At 51.5% G+C, this 19,691-nt stretch overlaps 2 protein-coding genes across 2 annotated transcripts; one reads left to right on the top strand and one right to left on the bottom strand.

Annotated features, from left to right (window-relative positions):
• Nucleotides 1-411: 411 nt before the first annotated feature.
• Nucleotides 412-4,777, bottom strand: TEX13C (TEX13 family member C). Its single transcript, XM_076052945.1, is given in 4 exon segments — nt 412-421; nt 2,946-3,064; nt 3,424-3,730; nt 4,740-4,777. Coding segments are annotated over 4 exon segments (474 nt in total).
• Nucleotides 4,778-6,958: 2,181 nt separating this feature from the next.
• LOC116955354 (putative defense protein 1) lies at nt 6,959-18,884 on the top strand. Its single transcript, XM_076052944.1, has 5 exons — nt 6,959-7,055; nt 12,647-12,756; nt 13,621-13,730; nt 17,133-17,200; nt 17,836-18,884. Exons 1-5 carry the CDS (start codon nt 6,959-6,961, stop codon nt 17,988-17,990), a joined length of 540 nt encoding a protein of 179 aa, XP_075909059.1. The 3' UTR covers nt 17,991-18,884.
• The last annotated feature ends 807 nt before the right edge of the window (nt 18,885-19,691 follow it).

Genomic DNA, 19,691 nt, shown 5'->3' with positions numbered 1-19,691 from the left:
GATTTATAAGGGGCACGGGGTGACCAATTAGGTCTGAATTGGTCTGTACTAAGGTAGGGCACTGATAAGGGGTTGACAGGTGTGTAGTTGTGAGTGTAGTAGTGGTGAGTGTCGTAGTGATGAGTGTCTATTTGTGTTTCTCCCTTGTGATGGGACTTTGTAGGATAAACTTTGGCATATGTGAGGGGCACGGGGTGACCAATATGGTCTGAATTGATCTGTAATAAGATAGGCACTGATAAGGGGTTGACAGGCGTGCGTATGTACGTTGAACTTCTTTCGCACCGCCACGTAGTCAGCCGTGCCCATGGAGGGGGTGGGGCGGGTTATAGCGAAAACGCGTCTTGTTAAGGCGCGTTAAGCGAGGACTTGCCCAGAACATTCTGTTTGAAGGGCGAGCACATTTGACCTTCAAATTGCCCTGGAAGGAATGCGGTCAGACGGGATGGGTTCAGAGCGCGTGGTCAGCGATCGAGGACCCACACCTTCGCATCCACGCAGGCAGTGCCGGATGAAGCTCAGTGCGGGGCCTGTAGCACATGTTGTTATAAAGGGGCCCTAAATAATTAAAACATAGATATTAAAATAAATTTTCAACTTGCATAGTAAAGTAATTGCATTTTTTTTTATTTGCTATACAGCCAGATAATACGACAAATCGCTTACCATAAAGACCCGGTGGTTCATAAAAGTTGAAGGCGGTATAGTACTATAGTAACACCCTCGTGTGCCGTGCCGGTGTTCATAGGTGCTACTCGCTCGCAGCACTTGTCCCAAAAGTCTTGTTGAGGCTATATGGGGGATTTTTGTTAGGCTATGCGGGGGATTTTTTGAGGCTATACGGGGGATTTCTTTAGGCTTTATGGAGGATTTTTTTAGGCTTTACGGGGGATTTTTTGAGGCTATGAGGGGGATTTTTTGAGGATATGCGGGGGATTTTTTGAGGCTATGCGGGGGTTTTTTTGAGGCTATGCGGGGGATTTTTTTGAGGCTATAGGGGGGATTTTTTGAGGCTATAGGGGGGATTTTTTTAGGCTATGCGGGGGTTTTTTGAGACTATAGAGGGGATTTTTTTAAGCTTCACGGGGGATTTTTTGAGGATATAGGGGGGATTTTTTGATGCTATATGGGGAATTATTTGAGGCTATAGGGATTTTTTGAGGCTATAGGGGGGATTTTTTGAGGCTATAGGGGGGATTTTTTGAGGCTATACGGGTGATTTTTTGAGGCTATGCGGGGGATTTTTTGAGGCTATGCGGGGGATTTTTGGAGGCTATATGGGGGATTTTTTTAGGCTATGCGGGGGATTTTTTGAGGCTATAGGGGGGATTTTTTTAGGCTTTATGGAGGATTTTATGAGGCTTTACGGGGGATTTTTTGAGGCAATGCGGGGGATTTTTTGAGGCAATGCGGGGGATTTTTTGAGGATATGCGGGGGATTTTTTGAGGCTATACGGGGGATTTTTTGAGGCTATGCGGGGGATTTTTTGAGGCTATGCGGGGATTTTTTTAGGCTATAGGGGGGATTTTTTTAGGCTTTACGGGGGATGTTTTTGAGGCTATAGGGGGGATTTTTTGATGCTATACGGGGAATTATTTGAGGCTATGCGGGGGTTTTTTTTGAGGCTATGCGGGGGATTTTTTGAGGCTATAGGGGGGATTTTTTGAGGCTATAGGGGGGATTTTTTTAGGCTATGCGGGGGTTTTTTGAGACTATAGAGGGGATTTTTTTAAGCTTCACGGGGGATTTTTTGAGGATATAGGGGGGATTTTTTGATGCTATATGGGGAATTATTTGAGGCTATAGGGATTTTTTGAGGCTATAGGGGGGATTTTTTGAGGCTATAGGGGGGATTTTTTGAGGCTATACGGGTGATTTTTTGAGGCTATGCGGGGGATTTTTTGAGGCTATGCGGGGGATTTTTGGAGGCTATATGGGGGATTTTTTTAGGCTATGCGGGGGATTTTTTGAGGCTATAGGGGGGATTTTTTTAGGCTTTATGGAGGATTTTATGAGGCTTTACGGGGGATTTTTTGAGGCAATGCGGGGGATTTTTTGAGGCAATGCGGGGGATTTTTTGAGGATATGCGGGGGATTTTTTGAGGCTATACGGGGGATTTTTTGAGGCTATGCGGGGGATTTTTTGAGGCTATGCGGGGATTTTTTTAGGCTATAGGGGGGATTTTTTTAGGCTTTACGGGGGATGTTTTTGAGGCTATAGGGGGGATTTTTTGATGCTATACGGGGAATTATTTGAGGCTATAGGGGGGATTTTTTGAGGCTATAGGGGGGATTTTTTGAGGCTATAGGGGGGATTTTTTGAGGCTATATGGGGGATTTTTTTAGGCTATAGGGGGGATTTTTTGAGGCTATAGGGGTGATTTTTTGAGGCTATGCGGGGGATTTTTGGAGGCTATATGGGGGATTTTTTTAGGCTATGCGGGGGTTGTTTTTTAGGCTATGCGGGGGATTTTTTGAGGCTATACGGGGGATTTTTTGAGGCTATATCGGGGATTTTTGGAGGCTATAGGGGGGGACTTTTTTGAGGCTATAGGGGGGATTTTTTGAGGCTATGCGGGGGATTTTTGGAGGCTATAGGGGGGATTTTTTGAGGCTATAGGGGGGATTTTTTGAGGCTATGCGGGGAATTTTTTGAGGCTATATGGGGGATTTTTGGAGGCTTTGCGGGGGATTATTTGAGGCTATATGGGGGATTTTTTGAGGCTATAGGGGGATTTTTTGAGGTATAGGGGGGATTTTTTGAGGCTATAGGGGTGATTTTTTGAGGCTGTGGGGGATTTTTTTAGGCTATGCGGTGGATTTTTTGAGGCTATAGGGGGATTTTTTGAGGCTATAAGGGAGATTTTTTGAGGCTAGACGGGGATTTTTTGAGGCTATAGGGGGGATTTTTTGAGGCTCTAGGGATGATTTTTTGAGGCTATGCGGGGGATTTTTTGAGGCTATAGGGGGGATTTTTTGAGGCTATACGGGGGATTTTTTGAGGCTATGCAGGGAATTATTTGAGGCTATAGGGGGGATTTTTTGAGGCTATAGGGGGGATTTTTTGAGGCTATACGGGGGATTTTTTGAGGCTATGCGGGGAATTATTTGAGGCTATAGGGGGGATTTTTTGAGGCTATAGGGGGGATTTTTTGAGGCTATGCAGGGAATTTTTTGAGGCTATATGGGGGATTTTTGGAGGCTTTACGGGGGATTATTTGAGGCTATATGGGGGATTTTTTTAGGCTATACGGGGGATTTTTTGAGGCTATAGGGGTGATTTTTTGAGGCTATGTGGGGGATTTTTTGAGGCTATGCGGGGGATTTTTTGAGGCTATAGGGGGGTTTTTTGAGGCTATAAGGGGGATTTTTTTAGGCTATACGGGGGATTTTTTGAGGCTATAGGGGGGATTTTTTGAGGCTATAGGGATGATTTTTTGAGGCTATGCGGGGGATTTTTTTAGGCTATAGGCGGGATTTTTTGAGGCTATAGGGGGGATTTTTTGAGGCTATAGAGGGGATTTTTTGAGGCTATACGGGGGATTTTTTGAGGCTATGCGGGGAATTATTTGAGGCTATAGGGGGGATTTTTTGAGGCTATAGGGGGGATTTTTTGAGGCTATAGGGGGGATTTTTTGAAGCTATACGGGGGATTTTTTGAGGCTATAGGGGGGATTTTTTGAGGCTATAGGGGTGATTTTTTGAGGCTATATGGGGGATTTTTTTAGGCTATGCGGGGGATTTTTTTAGGCTATGCGGGGGATTTTTTGAGGCTATATGGGGGATTTTTTTTAGGCTATACGGGGGATTTTTTAAGGCTATAGGGGAGATTTTTTGAGGCTATGCGGGGGATTTTTGGAGGCTATACGGGGGATTTTTTGAGGCTATGCGGGGGATTTTTGGAGGCTATACGGTGGATTTTTTGAGGCTATATGGGGGATTTTTTGAGGCTATACGGGGGATTTTTTGAGGCTATGCGGAGATTTATTTTAGGCTATAGGGGGTATTTTTTGAGGCTATAGGGGGGATTTTTTCCTGAACCGGTTCGGAGCCAGCATAGGTCGACTCAGCCCTAAATGGTCACCTGGCGTGGGCGAGACAACCATCAGCATTGGAGAGACAAATGCCGCCGGGTGTAGATCTGGCCCAAAGCCGTAGCCATGCAGTCAACATTGGGGGAGGGACCAAATCTTCCAGGGGGTTTGGGGGTCCCCCCCCCCCCCCCAGAAAAAAAATCTACATTTGAAAAGGAATTTCCTTCCATTTCCTGCCTAAAACATAAAAAAATTCACTAACACATAAGGATAGACTGTTTATTGATTTTTTACAACAATGTCTAATCGTGTATTGTATTACATTGCTCTGTTTTTTATATTTTACCTTTTCTTGTTTCAGTGTATGTAATGGCAGAGATTAGGGATTAAGAAAGTACAACCATAACCACAATCATATCAACAGAAATCTATTTTATAGCAACATATTGGGGGGGGGGGGGCGGGGGACATTTTGAGCATATTTGAATATTGGGGGGGATGTCCCCCCCCCTCATTTATATTATAATCACGGCCTTCATTTACGGGATTGTTGGGACAAGTGCTGTTGGCGAGCGGCGCCTATGAAGGCCGGCACGGCGCACGAGGCGGTGGGTGGCCAGCACCCCCAGTGCTGATGTTTACATGCCGCGGCAATGTACGCATTTAAGGCTGAGTCGACCTAGGGGAGGGCCAAACCCAATTACGTCCTTGATTTGGCCACATAGCCCACCATGTGCGCCATGCCGACCTTCTGTTTGCTCGCTAACAGCACTTGCCCCAGCAACCTCTGGAGGTGACATACGGGCAGTGGCGGATTGTCCTAGTAGCACAAGTAGCTACATATGTAGTAGCTACATATGTAGTAGCTACATGTGTGTAGTAGCTATGTAGTAGCTACTACACATATGTAGTAGCTGCTACATGTGTAGTAGTTACTACACGTGTAGTAGCTGCTACATTTATATTATAATCACGGCCTTCATTTACGGGATTGTTGGGACAAGTGCTGTTGGCGAGCGGCGCCTATGAAGGCCGGCACGGCGCACGAGGCGGTGGGTGGCCAGCACCCCCAGTGCTGATGTTTACATGCCGCGGCAATGTACGCATTTAAGGCTGAGTCGACCTAGGGGAGGGCCAAACCCAATTACGTCCTTGATTTGGCCACATAGCCCACCATGTGCGCCATGCCGACCTTCTGTTTGCTCGCTAACAGCACTTGCCCCAGCAACCTCTGGAGGTGACATACGGGCAGTGGCGGATTGTCCTAGTAGCACAAGTAGCTACATATGTAGTAGCTACATATGTAGTAGCTACATGTGTGTAGTAGCTATGTAGTAGCTACTACACATATGTAGTAGCTGCTACATGTGTAGTAGTTACTACACGTGTAGTAGCTGCTACATTTATATTATAATCACGGCCTTCATTTACGGGATTGTTGGGACAAGTGCTGTTGGCGAGCGGCGCCTATGAAGGCCGGCACGGCGCACGAGGCGGTGGGTGGCCAGCACCCCCAGTGCTGATGTTTACATGCCGCGGCAATGTACGCATTTAAGGCTGAGTCGACCTAGGGGAGGGCCAAACCCAATTACGTCCTTGATTTGGCCACATAGCCCACCATGTGCGCCATGCCGACCTTCTGTTTGCTCGCTAACAGCACTTGCCCCAGCAACCTCTGGAGGTGACATACGGGCAGTGGCGGATTGTCCTAGTAGCACAAGTAGCTGCATATGTAGTAGCTACATATGTAGTAGCTACATGTGTGTAGTAGCTATGTAGTAGCTACTACACATATGTAGTAGCTGCTACATGTGTAGTAGTTACTACACGTGTAGTAGCTGCTACATATGTAGTAGCTACATATGTAGTAGCTACTACACGTGTAGTAATTACTACACGTGTAGTAGCTACTACACGTGTAGTAACTACTACACGTGTAGTAACTACTACGTGTATAGGTAGCTACGGGCCCCGCACTTTCAAGGGTCCCGCGCTAAATGCTTTCAAGCTATCAATTCCGGTTCAGTGATTCTGCACTTGCTCATTTGAGGCTGAGTCGACCTAGGGGTACCGGTTCAGATTAATCGTCACCGGTGTTGGCCGTGAGCGGCAATCGAACTCGGGTCGCCGGGTTCGTAGTGCAGCGTAGTGCTAACCGCTACACCACCGCTCCCCACTTAACACACACACACATGCGCACTCACACACACTGACACGCACACGCCACACACCCACGACCCCTATGGAATTATAAACATGCGAATGTTTTTTTTTAAAGCATAATGAACGTCAACGTCGACGCAGCAACGTGTACCTGTCGGGGATACGTGACCCAGTGCGTTGTTGTGACCTCGTGTTTTTACCCTGACCTATGAACGTGGTGGACCCATACCATCTCAGACACCACCCACACACCACCCACACCCACCCACCCTCGCAGCTCAAGCCTGCGTTTCGAGGCAGACCGCGTAGCGCGACTCCCGTGGGCTCCTGATGCTCCTCGATGCGTGTGCAGCGCGCTCGCAGCTTATCCACGTCCGATGTCACGCAATGATCGCTCGATTCCGTTAAGCCTAGGGGACCTCCCAAGGGCAGCTTGCGCCTCCGATTAGCGCGGTTTGGCTACGGGCGGTGCGACAGAGGTGCCGCCTTGCACACGGACACGAACTACATCGGCGGATCCCATTTCAAACGAACTCTTTGACTCTCCGTGACTTTTCATTCTCGAGCCAGACGCCAAATTGCCCACGACACTGGTGTAGCCGACTTGAGGAGACACGCGGCGGAGGGGATGACGGCGTTGGTGGTGCGGGCAAGGGGGCTGGTGGTGACGGCGGTAGTGGCGGCGGTGGTGACGGTGGTGACGGAGCCGTGCGGATCGCTCGGCTTCCCCACGGGCGCTCCCGAGGAGGTGTGCGAGGACATGACCCCGCAGCACGACGGCTCGAACGCTTTCGCGGCCAGCCCCTACTCGCTCTACACCAGCCACGCCGCCTTCTCCTCCGGCTCCAGGATCCAGGGTGGGTCGCGAGTTCGGCGCGCTCCGTGCGTGTGCGTTCGTGTGTCTGTGTGCGTGTCTGCGTGTGTGTGTCTGCGTGTGTCTGTGGGGAGCGATAGTGTAGCGGTTAGCGCGCTGCGCTATGAACCTGGCGACCCAGGTTCGATTCCCGCTCACGGCCAATACCAGTGACGATTATCTGAACCGGTCCCGGGCCTCCCCTAGGTCGACTCAGCCTCAAATGAGTACCTGGTGTGGTGTGTAAACATTGCCACTAGGGAGACAAAGGCGGTCGGGCGTGGTGCTGGCCACCCACCCCCTCGTGTACCGTTCCGGCCTTCATAGGTGCTCGCTAACAGCACTTGCTCCTACAGTCTGTCAAGGCTATATGGGGGATCTTTGTCTGTGGCAAAACAACCCCCTACCTCCTCGCGGTGCCGGACGGGCAACTCTGTCGTGGACAGTGCTGTGGGGAGAGGGCCAATTCCGATTGGCCCTCTCCCCTCATGGTGTCTGTGACCACTACAGTGGCTAAACGGGGGCTCTGGACGGGTGCGAGGGGCTGGTAACCCCTCCACCTTCAAAAAATTACAACGAAACGACTTAAACATATAACTAATAAGCTTGTGCCGGAGGCCCCGGGGGTACAGGCGTCTATGACGTCTCCTGGCCAAACCCCAATTGGCGGAGCCAGGAGATTGAATCTCTACCCTCGGGACTCCTCCAGAAACAACGCTTCATGTGGCCACGTGGAATGTTCGAATGCTCACTGCGGAGGAGAGGCTGCCACTCCTCTGTCGGGAGCTGGACCGGTACCACCTGGATCTCTGTGGCATCCAGGAGGTCCGGTGGACCGGTTCTGGCTCCTGCCACCATGAGGGGTGGACAGTCCTCTACTCGGGGCAGCAGACTGCCAAACAACAGTGTGTGGCTCTTCTTTTGAACAAAAGAACGAAGGGTGCGTGGGAGCGTGGCGGTAAGGTGTGGGAAGCTGTAAGCCCCAGGCTACTTTGGGCTCGCCTTCCCATTAACCGGAGGCGAGGAGTGGTGGTCATGGTTACTTATGCTCCCACCGAAGACGAACATCTGTGGAGTGATGCAGGCAAAGCCGATGAGTCAGATGCCTTTTATGACCTCCTGTCACAGGTGCTGGCTAAAGTGGCCCCTCAGGATAGAGTCATCTTGTTGAGTGACTTCAGTGCCCGAGTTGGTCATGATGCTGGCACCTGGTCTGGAGTGATTGGAGAGCATGGGCCAGATCAGCTCAATAACAACGGTAGGAGGCTGCTAGATTTTTGTGCAGCCCATGGGCTCGTAATTACCAACACGCTGTTCCGGCATTGGCGCATCCACACAACATCATGGATGCATGCCGGGTCCAAGCAAGAACATCTGCTGGACTACATAGTGACGGACCAGCGGATGCGAGCCCATGTCCTTGAAACCAGGACCTACCGTGGAGCTGATCTGCCCTCTGACCATCTGTAAGATGCGCCTGCCATTCTTCCACTCTGGTGGTGGGTGTATACCCAGGACCCCATTCCAACCTAAAGTGGCCTGGTCTCAGTTAGCTGATGAAAGTTGCAAGTGAGAATTTCATCATCGCTTGTGGCTGGGGTTGGCATCGTCCCCCACTCCTCCTGATGTCGAGGGTATATGGGCGAGATTTAGGACTGTGACTCATGCAGCTGCAATGGCTGCTTTGGGTACGTGGTCCAGACCTCCCCAGAGACCCTGGCTGACAGTGGAGGTGTTCAAGATAGTTGACAAAAAGCGACAGGCCAACTGTCATCGGCTACAGAATCCCACGTCAGAGAATGAGGAGGCTTACCGCAGCCTTCGCCGGAGGTTCGGAGAGCCGTGAGGCGCCGCAAGGATGGGTGGTGGTCGCGGGTTGCTGAGGAGATGGAGTCTGCCTCAGTGGCCCGCGATCACAAATCTTTATTTAACTCCATCAAAAAAGTAACCTGCAGCCCCACACCTATTACCATCATCTGTTTCAAAGAACAAATTTGACCTCAGGTCTTCGCTCATTTACCAGCTTCACATTCCCTATTGCCGTACAAAAACTGGAGGAAGGGCCTTTGCTATTGATGCCCCCAGAGTTTGGAATGCTATTGCCAATAAACTGCAACTTGAATCGCTACCAATGAGATCTTCTCTCAAAACTGCTCTAGAGGAGTTGTACACCTCTAGCTACCACTGCTATTCATTGGCATGAAATAAAATAAAATGTTTCGCTCCGGATGACGCTGCAAAGTATTATCTGTATTTTGATTTAGCGTGCTGATCTTAAAGGTGCATTGAAAATGTTGATACTCCGACCGATGCTTATGTTATTGTGGAGTAACTCATGCAGCCAGCTATGGCTCTAGGATTTGGTGTTACATGTTATTTATGTAGTTTATTGTAAAAATTCGGTCATAGTCCTTGTGATCATTGTTACGTTGCAATTATGGCTTTATTTTTTTGGTGATTTGGAAAACTTTTTTTGGTTTGGACATGTTTGTTTTGTTGTAGTACGGAGTTAGACTGATGGCCTTAATCTAAGTTTTTGTGGTTGTTGTTTGACTTGCATCCCACTGGGATTTTTTGCACACAGCGTTGGTGTACGGTGCTTTTTTCAGGAATATTTTTGCTGTTTTTTCCCATGGATTTTCTGTTTGCACAGTCACATAGTCACTTAAAGATGTTTTTTTTTCGTGTTTTTTTTTGTTGTGGTTGCACCCGATTCAAGAGCCGAATTGCTCACAGGGCTATACCAAAATAAACTGAACTGAAATTAGGAGAAAAAAATGGTGTTCCAATCTCCGACCCTCAGGAATAGGTTTGCAGATTTGCTGAGCATTCCTGAGGTCCTGGGGGAGGGGAAACCCCTCAGCCAGGAAAACATCATGGCACAAAGTGGGGATGCCCCTGCTGAGGCTGCCGTGCCTCAAATATTAGAAGAAGTCACCCCCTGTGAGTGGCTGGCTGAGGTGCCATCTGTTGAGGAAGTACTGAAGGCAATCCGGAGTCTGAGACCAGGAAAGGCACCGGGCAGAGATGATCTTCCAAGCGAAATGCTGAGGGAGGGTGGCGTTTGTGCACAGACTGCCCTATATGACATCATGGCAGCGGTCTGGACCACTGGACGGGTTCCGCAGGATTGGAAGGATGCCCTGGTGGTCCCCCTCTTTAAGAAGGGGGACCGCACAGACTGTAACAACTACAGGGGCATCTCACTCCTCAGTGTGCCGGGAAAGGTCCTGGCAAGGATTATTCAACATCGCCTTGCCAGGCAAGCAGAGGAGAGGCTTGGTTTCAGGAAAGGGCGGTCCTGCACGGATGCCATAATTTCTGTCCGTCTGCTACAGCAGAGGTGTAGGGAATTCCAACAAGACCTACATCTCTGCTTTATTGACCTGGTCAAGGCCTCTGATGCCATCAGTAGGCCTGGGCTCTGGGTTGTTCTTCGTGCTTTTGGAGTCCCTGACCCCCTGCTCACGATCATTAAGGACCTTCATGATGGTGAGCGGGCCCGGGTAAAACTACGTGGCCGGGAGTCAGAGCCATTCCCTGTACACCTTGGGGTGCGACAGGGATGTCCTCTGGCTCCCACATTATTTAACATCTATTTTGACCACGTAGTTCGTGAAGCCTTCAATAGCTGTACCGGGGGAATCTCCATATGGTACAGATATAATGGGAGGCTGATCGATGCCCGGGTGCGGTCAAGGGATGGCTCCCTATTGCTCAACCACATTATGTATGCCGATGATTTGTTAATAGCTGCTCATTCAGAGGAGGAGTTGGAGACACTGCTGCTGAGTCTGGAGCGTGCGACTAAGAGATGGGGCCGTACCATCAGCCCCACCAAAACTAAGCACCTGCCTGGGTATTTTGTACCATCGGACACTCCACCCCCACAACTCCCAATCGGTGATGGAGCAGTTGTGGAGAGAGTGAAAAGTTTCCCATACCTGGGCAGTGTGCTTATGACCGGCTCCAGTTTAACAGCAGAGGTCTCACTACGAATCAGTCGAGCGGCAATATCTTTTCATCGGTTGCGTAACGCTGTGTGGAAGCTACCTGGTCTGTCGCTCCGCACTAAGCTTCAGGTCTTCTCGGCCACAGTCATTCCCTCCCTTCTCTACGCTTGCGAAACGTGGACCCCCCTAATGGAACATTTTCGCTGGTTAGAAATATTTAGGCCGGCCTGCCTACAATCAATACTGGCTTTAACCAGGCTGGATTGTGTGAAGAGCTCACAAATCCTCGAACGATCTGGACAAAGTCCTATCGGTGAGCACCTCCGGCAGGCAAGGCTGCGTTGGCTGGGCCATGTAGCCCGCATGCCCAATCACCGCATGCCCAAACAGCTTTTGTTCGGCCGGATCGAGGGGGATAAACGGGCGAAACAAAAATTCACGAACACATAGGATGGACTTTTTATTTATGTTTTACAATAATGTTTAATAGTGTATTGTATTACATTGCTCTGTTTCATTGTATGTAATACCAGAGATTAGGGATGAATAAAGTACAACCATAAAAACAATCATATAAACAGAAATCTATTTTATAGAAACATATTGGGGGAGACATTTTGAGCATATTTGAATATTGGGGGGGACGTGTCCCCCCCCAATTTCTATCATAATTACGGCCTTGCTCCACTCTAAATATCATATCATGACTGCATGTTAACGATATATTCAATTGGATGCTCCATTCTAGATGTGACGGTCTGTTGATGATCAATCCAATTGGATGCTCCATTCTCGAACTCATGTCAGCATGCTGACCAATATACCGAACATAACCCAGTTAAGTTAGAGGCTTCATACTGTTGAGAAAAGTAAGTGGCTTGGCACCGCATTGCGCTCTTTCGAAGCGCTTCAGCGGCCGTCCGGAACGCTCTTCCCGAAATCAGGAAACCGCGTCCGGAGCTTTGCGCTTTTAAATCGTGATGTGAAAACTCTCCGTCCTCGGTACCGCCGGCGGCTGTTCAGGTTTGTCGGCCTTCCCACCGCGTGCGTGCCGGCGCGCCTCCGATCAGCGCGGTTGGCTTAGTGCAACCGCGGCGAGCGCCCTCGCTCGCGTGATGGCGACGATGACGATGACGACGATGATGATGACGACGATGATGATGATGACGATGACGACGACGATGACGACGATGATGACGATGACGACGACGATGACGATGACGACGATGACGATGACGATGATGATGATGACGATGACGACGATGACGATGATGACGATGACGACGACGATGACGATGATGATGATGATGATGACGACAATGACGACGACAATGACGATGACGACAACGACAATGACGACGACAATGACGACGACAATGACGATGATGACGACAATGATGACGAAGACGATGACGATGACGACAACGATAACGACGACGATGACGACGATGACAACGACAATGACGACGACAATGATGATGACGACGATGATGACGACGTTGATGACGATGATGACGACGACAATGACGATGACGACAATGACAACGACAATGACGACGACGATGACGACGACGATGACGACGATGACAATGACGATGACGATGATGGCAATGACGATGACGACGATGCTTGTGCGTTGCAGTCAGAATCGTGGGCACGTACGAGGGCTTCCTGCTGCAGGCGCGGGTCACCAACACCACGACGGTCGTGGGCAGCTGGGACACCCCGCCCCATGGGACTCGACACCTCCTGGTACCCGCTGCCCGGCCCCCGCTTCGTTTTGTTCACGGGGAACGTTTTGTTTATTTTGTTAACCGGGTAAGGCCCCCACTGAACTATATAGCTCGTTTGCAGAAGCGTCCTGGCCGTCACAAATTATAGGGATGGTGAGGAGGTGAGGGATGGTGGGGAGGTGAGGGATGGTGGGGAGGTGAGGGATGGTGAGGAGGTGAGGGATGGTGGGGAGGTGAGGAACGTGGGAGGTGTGGGATGTAGGCTATATGTAGTGAGTAGAATGTAGAGCGAGACTTCCTTAGAGGCAACACGTTTATTTTAACAAGGGTAACCTTCCACCCGATACGCTATGGAGGTATATCCTCCGGGCTGATGCGCCCCAACAATGTGGAGGCTGACGTCGATCCGAACCTGGCTGGGGTCCGGGTCTCGTCTTCGGGCTCCCCGTCAGGGTGACGGCTTCGGGTCTTCGAGTGCACAACAGCAACCGGAGCCGTTCAGGGGTCCGGCCTGTATAGCCAGTCCCGGCTCTCCCCGCCCCTAGCCACGCCCTCCTTCTCGAAACTCCGAGAAGGACCTCGGCTGTGGACACGTCATCCCCCCAGGCCCCTTTTGGGGGGCCCTGGGGTCCGTACCTCCGGTCACGAGCCCCCCCCCCCCCCCAACTGGGTTCAACCCGAGTACCAAAGTCCAGCTCGATCCGGGCACTCTTCCGCCCCCTGTCGTCCTGGGGCTGGCACTACATCCGGGGGAGCAGTGGCATCACCCAGTAATGCCACTACACATACAATAAATAGATCGCTGCAATCGCGGGACGGGATTGAGAGTTTCGCGAGGGACAGGAGGGCGAGGGAGAGCCACCGCATCTGTCGTGTCGCGCAGTGCACGACGCTCGACGGCGCGGTGACTCACTCGAGCAAGGTGGACAAGCACGACCAGAACTTCACGTGGATTGCCCCCGCGTCCAGCCCGGCCGGCTCCATACAGTTTGTGTGGGGGCCTCGCCCTCACATGCAGCCACAGATGGGCCCCGTCTGAATGAGCAACGCGCCCACTCGCCCAGCAGACTCGCTCACCGTGCCACTCACCCGCTCGCCCACCGACTCATTCACCTTCCCACTCACCCACTCACCCACCGACTTGTTCACCCTGCCACTCACCCACTCACCCACCGACTCACTCACCGTGCCACTCACCCACTCACCCACCGACCCGCTCACCGTTCCACTCACCCGCTCGCCCACCGACTCACTCACCTTCCCACTCACCCACTCACCCACCGACTTGTTCACCATGCCACTCACCCACTCACCCACCGACTCACTCACAGTCCCACTCACCCACTCACCCACCGACCCGCTCACCGTTCCACTCATCCCACTCGCTGACCGACTCGCTCACAGTCCCACTCACCCGCTCGCCCACCGACTTGCTCACCGTCCCACTCACTCACTCACTGACCGACTCGCCCACAGTCCCACTCACTCACTGTCCCATTCACCCACCGACTCACTCACCGTCCCAATCACTCACTCACACAGTCACTCAATCACCCACTCATCTACAAATATCATCGACTCAATTACTCCCCACTCACACATATACCCATATACTTACACATGGATCTATAGACTCACAACCCATATACTTACACATGGATCAATAGACTCACACATAGACCTATAGAGAGAGTCATATAGTCTCACATAGAGACAAATAAATTCACACAGAGAGCCACATACTTACACAGGGACCTTTTAAACCACGCAGTGACTCATAGACTAATACACAGACCAATAAACTCGCACAAATAAGCATAGACGCACAAAGTGACCCACAGACTCACACTGACACCGATGTACTCACACATAGACCCATAGACTCACACGGATATCCACAGACTTACACAGAGACCGATAAACTCATACAGCGACTCATACACTCAGAATCAGAATCTTTATTTATGCTGGAGGAATCTGATGCGCTATAAGGCTCCTTTTCACAGATGTCCAGTCGGGGCTGGTCAGAAGTTACAACTACAAACACGACAACAACACGACAGGAGTGCAAAGTAGAGGAAATGACAGAAAATCACTACATATGTTTATTTTGCCTGGAAAGACCCACTGGGCTCTATAGCTCTTTCTTAGAAGTGGCTGTCACAAATGATAGCTCAACGAAGTGACTCAACGAAAGTGGCTCATCACACAAAGACCCATAGACTCCTCACCTAGAGACCCACAGACTCACACAGAGACCCATAGACCCATCACACAGAGACCCATAGACTCACACGAAAAACCCATAGACTCATTCAGAGACCCACAGACTCACACGGAGACCCGCAGACTCCTCACACAGAGACCCACAGACTCCTCACACAGAGACCCATAGACTCACACAGAGACCCACAGACTCACACAGAGACCCACAGACTCACACGGAGACCCACAGACTCACACGGAGACCCACAGGCAAACACGGAGACCCACAGGCTCCTCACACAGAGACCCATAGACTCACACAGAGACCCACAGACTCACACAGAGACCCATAGACTCACACGGAAACCCATAGACTAATTCAGAGACCCACAGACTCACACGGAGACCCACAGACTCCTCACACAAAGACCCACAGACTCCTCACACAGAGACCCATAGACTCACACAGAGACCCACAGACTCACACAGAGACCCACAGACTCACACGGAGACCCACAGACTCACACGGAGACCCACAGGCAAACACGGAGACCCACAGGCTCCTCACACAGAGACCCATAGACTCACACAGAGACCCACAGACTCACACAGAGACCCATAGACTCACACGGAGACCCACAGACTCACGCAGAGACCCACAGACTCACACGGAGACCCATAGACTCACACGGAAACCCACAGACTCACACAGAGACCCATAGACCCATCACACAGAGACCCATAGACTCACACAGAGACCCATAGACTCACACAGAGACCCACAGGCTCACACAGAGACCCACAGACTCACACGGAGACCCACAGGCAAACACGGAGACCCACAGGCTCCTCACACAGAGACCCATAGACTCACACAGAGACCCACAGACTCACACAGAGACCCATAGACTCACACGGAAACCCATAGACTAATTCAGAGACCCACAGACTCACACGGAGACCCACAGACTCCTCACACAAAGACCCACAGACTCCTCACACAGAGACCCATAGACTCACACAGAGGCCCACAGACTCACACAGAGACCCACAGACTCACACGGAGACCCACAGACTCACACGGAGACCCACAGGCAAACACGGAGACCCACAGGCTCCTCACACAGAGACCCATAGACTCACACAGAGACCCACAGACTCACACAGAGACCCATAGACTCACACGGAGACCCACAGACTCACGCAGAGACCCACAGACTCACACGGAGACCCATAGACTCACACGGAAACCCACAGACTCACACAGAGACCCATAGACCCATCACACAGAGACCCATAGACTCACACAGAGACCCATAGACTCACACAGAGACCCACAGGCTCACACAGAGACCCACAGACTCACACGGAGACCCACAGGCTCCTCACACAGAGACCCATAGACTCACACAGAGACCCACAGACTCACACAGAGACCCATAGACTCACACGGAGACCCACAGACTCACACAGAGACCCACAGACTCACACAGAGACCCACAGACTCACACAGAGGCCCATAGACTCACACGGAGACCCACAGACTCACGCAGAGACCCACAGACTCACACGGAGACCCATAGACTCACACGGAGACCCACAGACTCACACAGAGACCCATAGACCCATCACACAGAGACCCATAGACTCACACAGAGACCCATAGACTCACACAGAGACCCACAGACTCACACAGAGACCCATAGACTCACACGGAGACCCACAGACTCACACAGAGACCCACAGACTCACACAGAGATCCACAGACTCACACAGAGACCCATAGACTCACACGGAGACCCACAGACTCACGCAGAGACCCACAGACTCACGCAGAGACCCACAGACTCACACAGAGACCCATAGACTCACACGGAGACCCACAGACTCACGCAGAGACCCACAGACTCACACGGAGACCCATAGACTCACACGGAGACCCATAGACTCACACAGAGACCCACATACTCACACGGAGACCCACAGGCTCCTCACACAGAGACCCATAGACTCATATGGAGAGCCCACAGCGTCACACAGAGACCCATAGACTCACACGGAGACCCACAGACTCACGCAGAGACCCACATACTCACACGGAGACCCACAGGCTCCTCACACAGAGACCCATAGACTCATATGGAGAGCCCACAGCGTCACACAGAGACCCATAGACATCTGTGCCTACAGGGCGACCGTGATCAAGGAAAAGCTGGAGTGGCAGATGAACGTGACGTCATCCATCATCACAACTACAGGTCTGTGCATGTGAATACCGTGCATTACCTCATCCATCTGGCGGCCTGCCTGTAACGGGGGATGGTGGGGGGGGTTATGTTAATTGCAGAAGTGGATGGGATTGGCTGAGTTGGGTGTGACTATGTAGAAGTGGGCGGGGATAGTGGCTGAGTGGGTGTGACTATGCAGAAGTGGGCAGAGATCATGGCTGAGTGGGTGTGGCTATGCAGAAGTGGGCGGGGATAGTGGCTGAGTGGGTGTGACAATGCAGAAGTGGGCGGGGATAGTGGCTGAGTGGGTGTGACTATGTAGATGTAGGTGGGGATAGTGGCTGAGTGAGTGTGACAATGCAGAAGTGGGCGGGGATAGTGGCTGAGTGGGTGTGACTATGTAGATGTAAGTGGGGATAGTGGCTGAGTGGGTGTGGCTATGCAGAAGTGGGCGGGGATAGTGGCTGAGTGGGTGTGACAATGCATAAGTGGGCGGGGATAGTGGCTGAGTGGGTGTGACAATGCAGAAGTGGGCGTGGATAGTGGCTGAGTGGGTGTGACAATGCATAAGGGGGCGGGGCTGATGGTATTCAGGGTTGAGAGCCTTGAATCGATCTCGTCCGTTCCTGACCAAAGTTCCTTTGCCTGCGTGTGCGCAACTGTAGGCTACGTCGCACCTTCCAAGGCGCCAGCTAAAACCACCACCAAGAAAACCACCACCGAGAAGCCTGGCAGCTCAGCTGACTGCCTGGCTGCCCCGGTGTTGTGGCTGACCCTGGGTGCTTTGCTCACAGCCGCCACAGCTGCGTGTGGCGTTTAATCCGGGAGATGCGGTCAGAGAGTGTGAGAGAGAGAGGAGAGAGTCACAGGATGGAAGCTGTCACACACTCTCACATCACGTCACAATACTGGTGAAACCACACACGCCACAACGCAGATGATACTCACCGCACCACACCGCAAACAACCGCCAAGCACACACCGCAATGCAGCCAACATTAAACATCAGCTGCTCAACGCCAGCTACTCACCACCTGCGTGTGTCTCCACGCAACTCTCGTTCTGGTTTCTATATGGGTCTGTGGGTATCGCCTGCTGGGTGGTGGTGGTCGTGGTCGTGGTGGTCGTGGTGCTTTGCCCGTAGATTCCTTTTTGTCGTTCGTCTGCTTCGCGTCCCCATCTTCTGCAGGGGTCGCCTCTAGCGACACGAGAGTTCCCTCTGCACCACACTCCGACAAACGCGACACACGTGCGCGTCTGTCTGTCTGTGTGTGTGTCTGTGTGTGTGTCTGTGTGTGTGCCGAACCCACAGTGGGGAGCGGTGGTGCAGCGGTTAGCGCTACGCTGCGCCACGAACCCCGGCCCACACGGGTTCGATTCCAGCTCACGGCCAACACCCAGTGACGATTATCTGAACCGGTCCCGGGCCTCCCCTAGATCGACTCAGCCTCAAATGAGTACCTGGTGCGGTGGATAAAAACATTGCCACTGGGGAGACAAAGGCGGTCGGGCGTGGTGCTGGGCCACCCCACCCCCTCGTGTGCCAATGCCGGCCTTCATAGGTGAGGCTCGCTAACAGCACTTGCCCCTAGAGTCTGTTACAGGCTACACGGGGGATCTTTATCTTTGTGCTGAAACCACAGCGGGATCCAAAAACCTGCACCGCCATCCTTCTTAAGTGGGGTCCCAGTTCTCCGAGGGTGAAGGGGGTGGGGGTGTTGCCGAACTTTGGGTGAAAAGGGGCCGTCCATAAATGACGTCACGCACCTTGTGTTGGGGGGGGTCAGACATTTGTGACGATGTGTGACGAGGGGGGAGGGGGGGGGTTTGAGAAATGTGACGTCACATCAAAATGCGCAACTTTAAATAAATATAGAATTGTCCTAACAACACTAATTGTGTTATAACAACACTCCTACAACATCAGAGTGCAGCGCCACATGGAATACGCACTACAATGACAATAGTTTAAAGCGATTTGAAGCATGTTTTATTTTCAAAATGGAAATGTTTTTTTTGGGGGGGGGCGGAGGGGGGCAGAGCTTTGTGACGTCATATTTGAGGGGGGGAGGGGTCTGACTTTTTGTGACGCCGTGTGACGAGGGGTGGGGGGGGGAGGTCAAAAAACGTCCAAAATCGCGTGACGTCATTTAGGGACGGCCCCTTAGAAAATAAACCTCTTCGCGTTTTAGGCTACCGTAACGTGACGCAGTTTCATGCTCTGTGCAGGTCGTTGTTTTGCGTTTGCTGCTGCTGCTGTGTGGGGGTTTTTTTTGGGGTGTCGGTGCACGTGTAACCAGTGTGGTTGTGTTACTGATACATGGTGCAAAAAAAAATCAGCGCCGGATTATTCTCGTAGCAAAAGTAACTGCATATGCCACGGGCCCCGCGAGAAATGCTTTCAAGCTATCAATTCCGTTTCAGTAAATCTGCACTTGCTCTATTACTATAGTACTGTACCGCCTTCAACTTTTACGAACGACTGGGCGTTTAAAGTTAGCGATTTGTCATTTTATCCGGC

Source organism: Petromyzon marinus, chromosome 59 (assembly GCF_048934315.1).
Source record: "Petromyzon marinus isolate PM22_M1 ecotype Great Lakes invasive population chromosome 59, UKy_Petmar_22M1.pri1.0, whole genome shotgun sequence".
In the NCBI taxonomy this organism is placed as follows: Eukaryota; Metazoa; Chordata; class Hyperoartia; order Petromyzontiformes; family Petromyzontidae; genus Petromyzon; species Petromyzon marinus.
The sequence above is the reverse complement of the archived record's forward strand: the minus strand, read 5'-3'. Positions and strand labels throughout refer to the sequence as shown.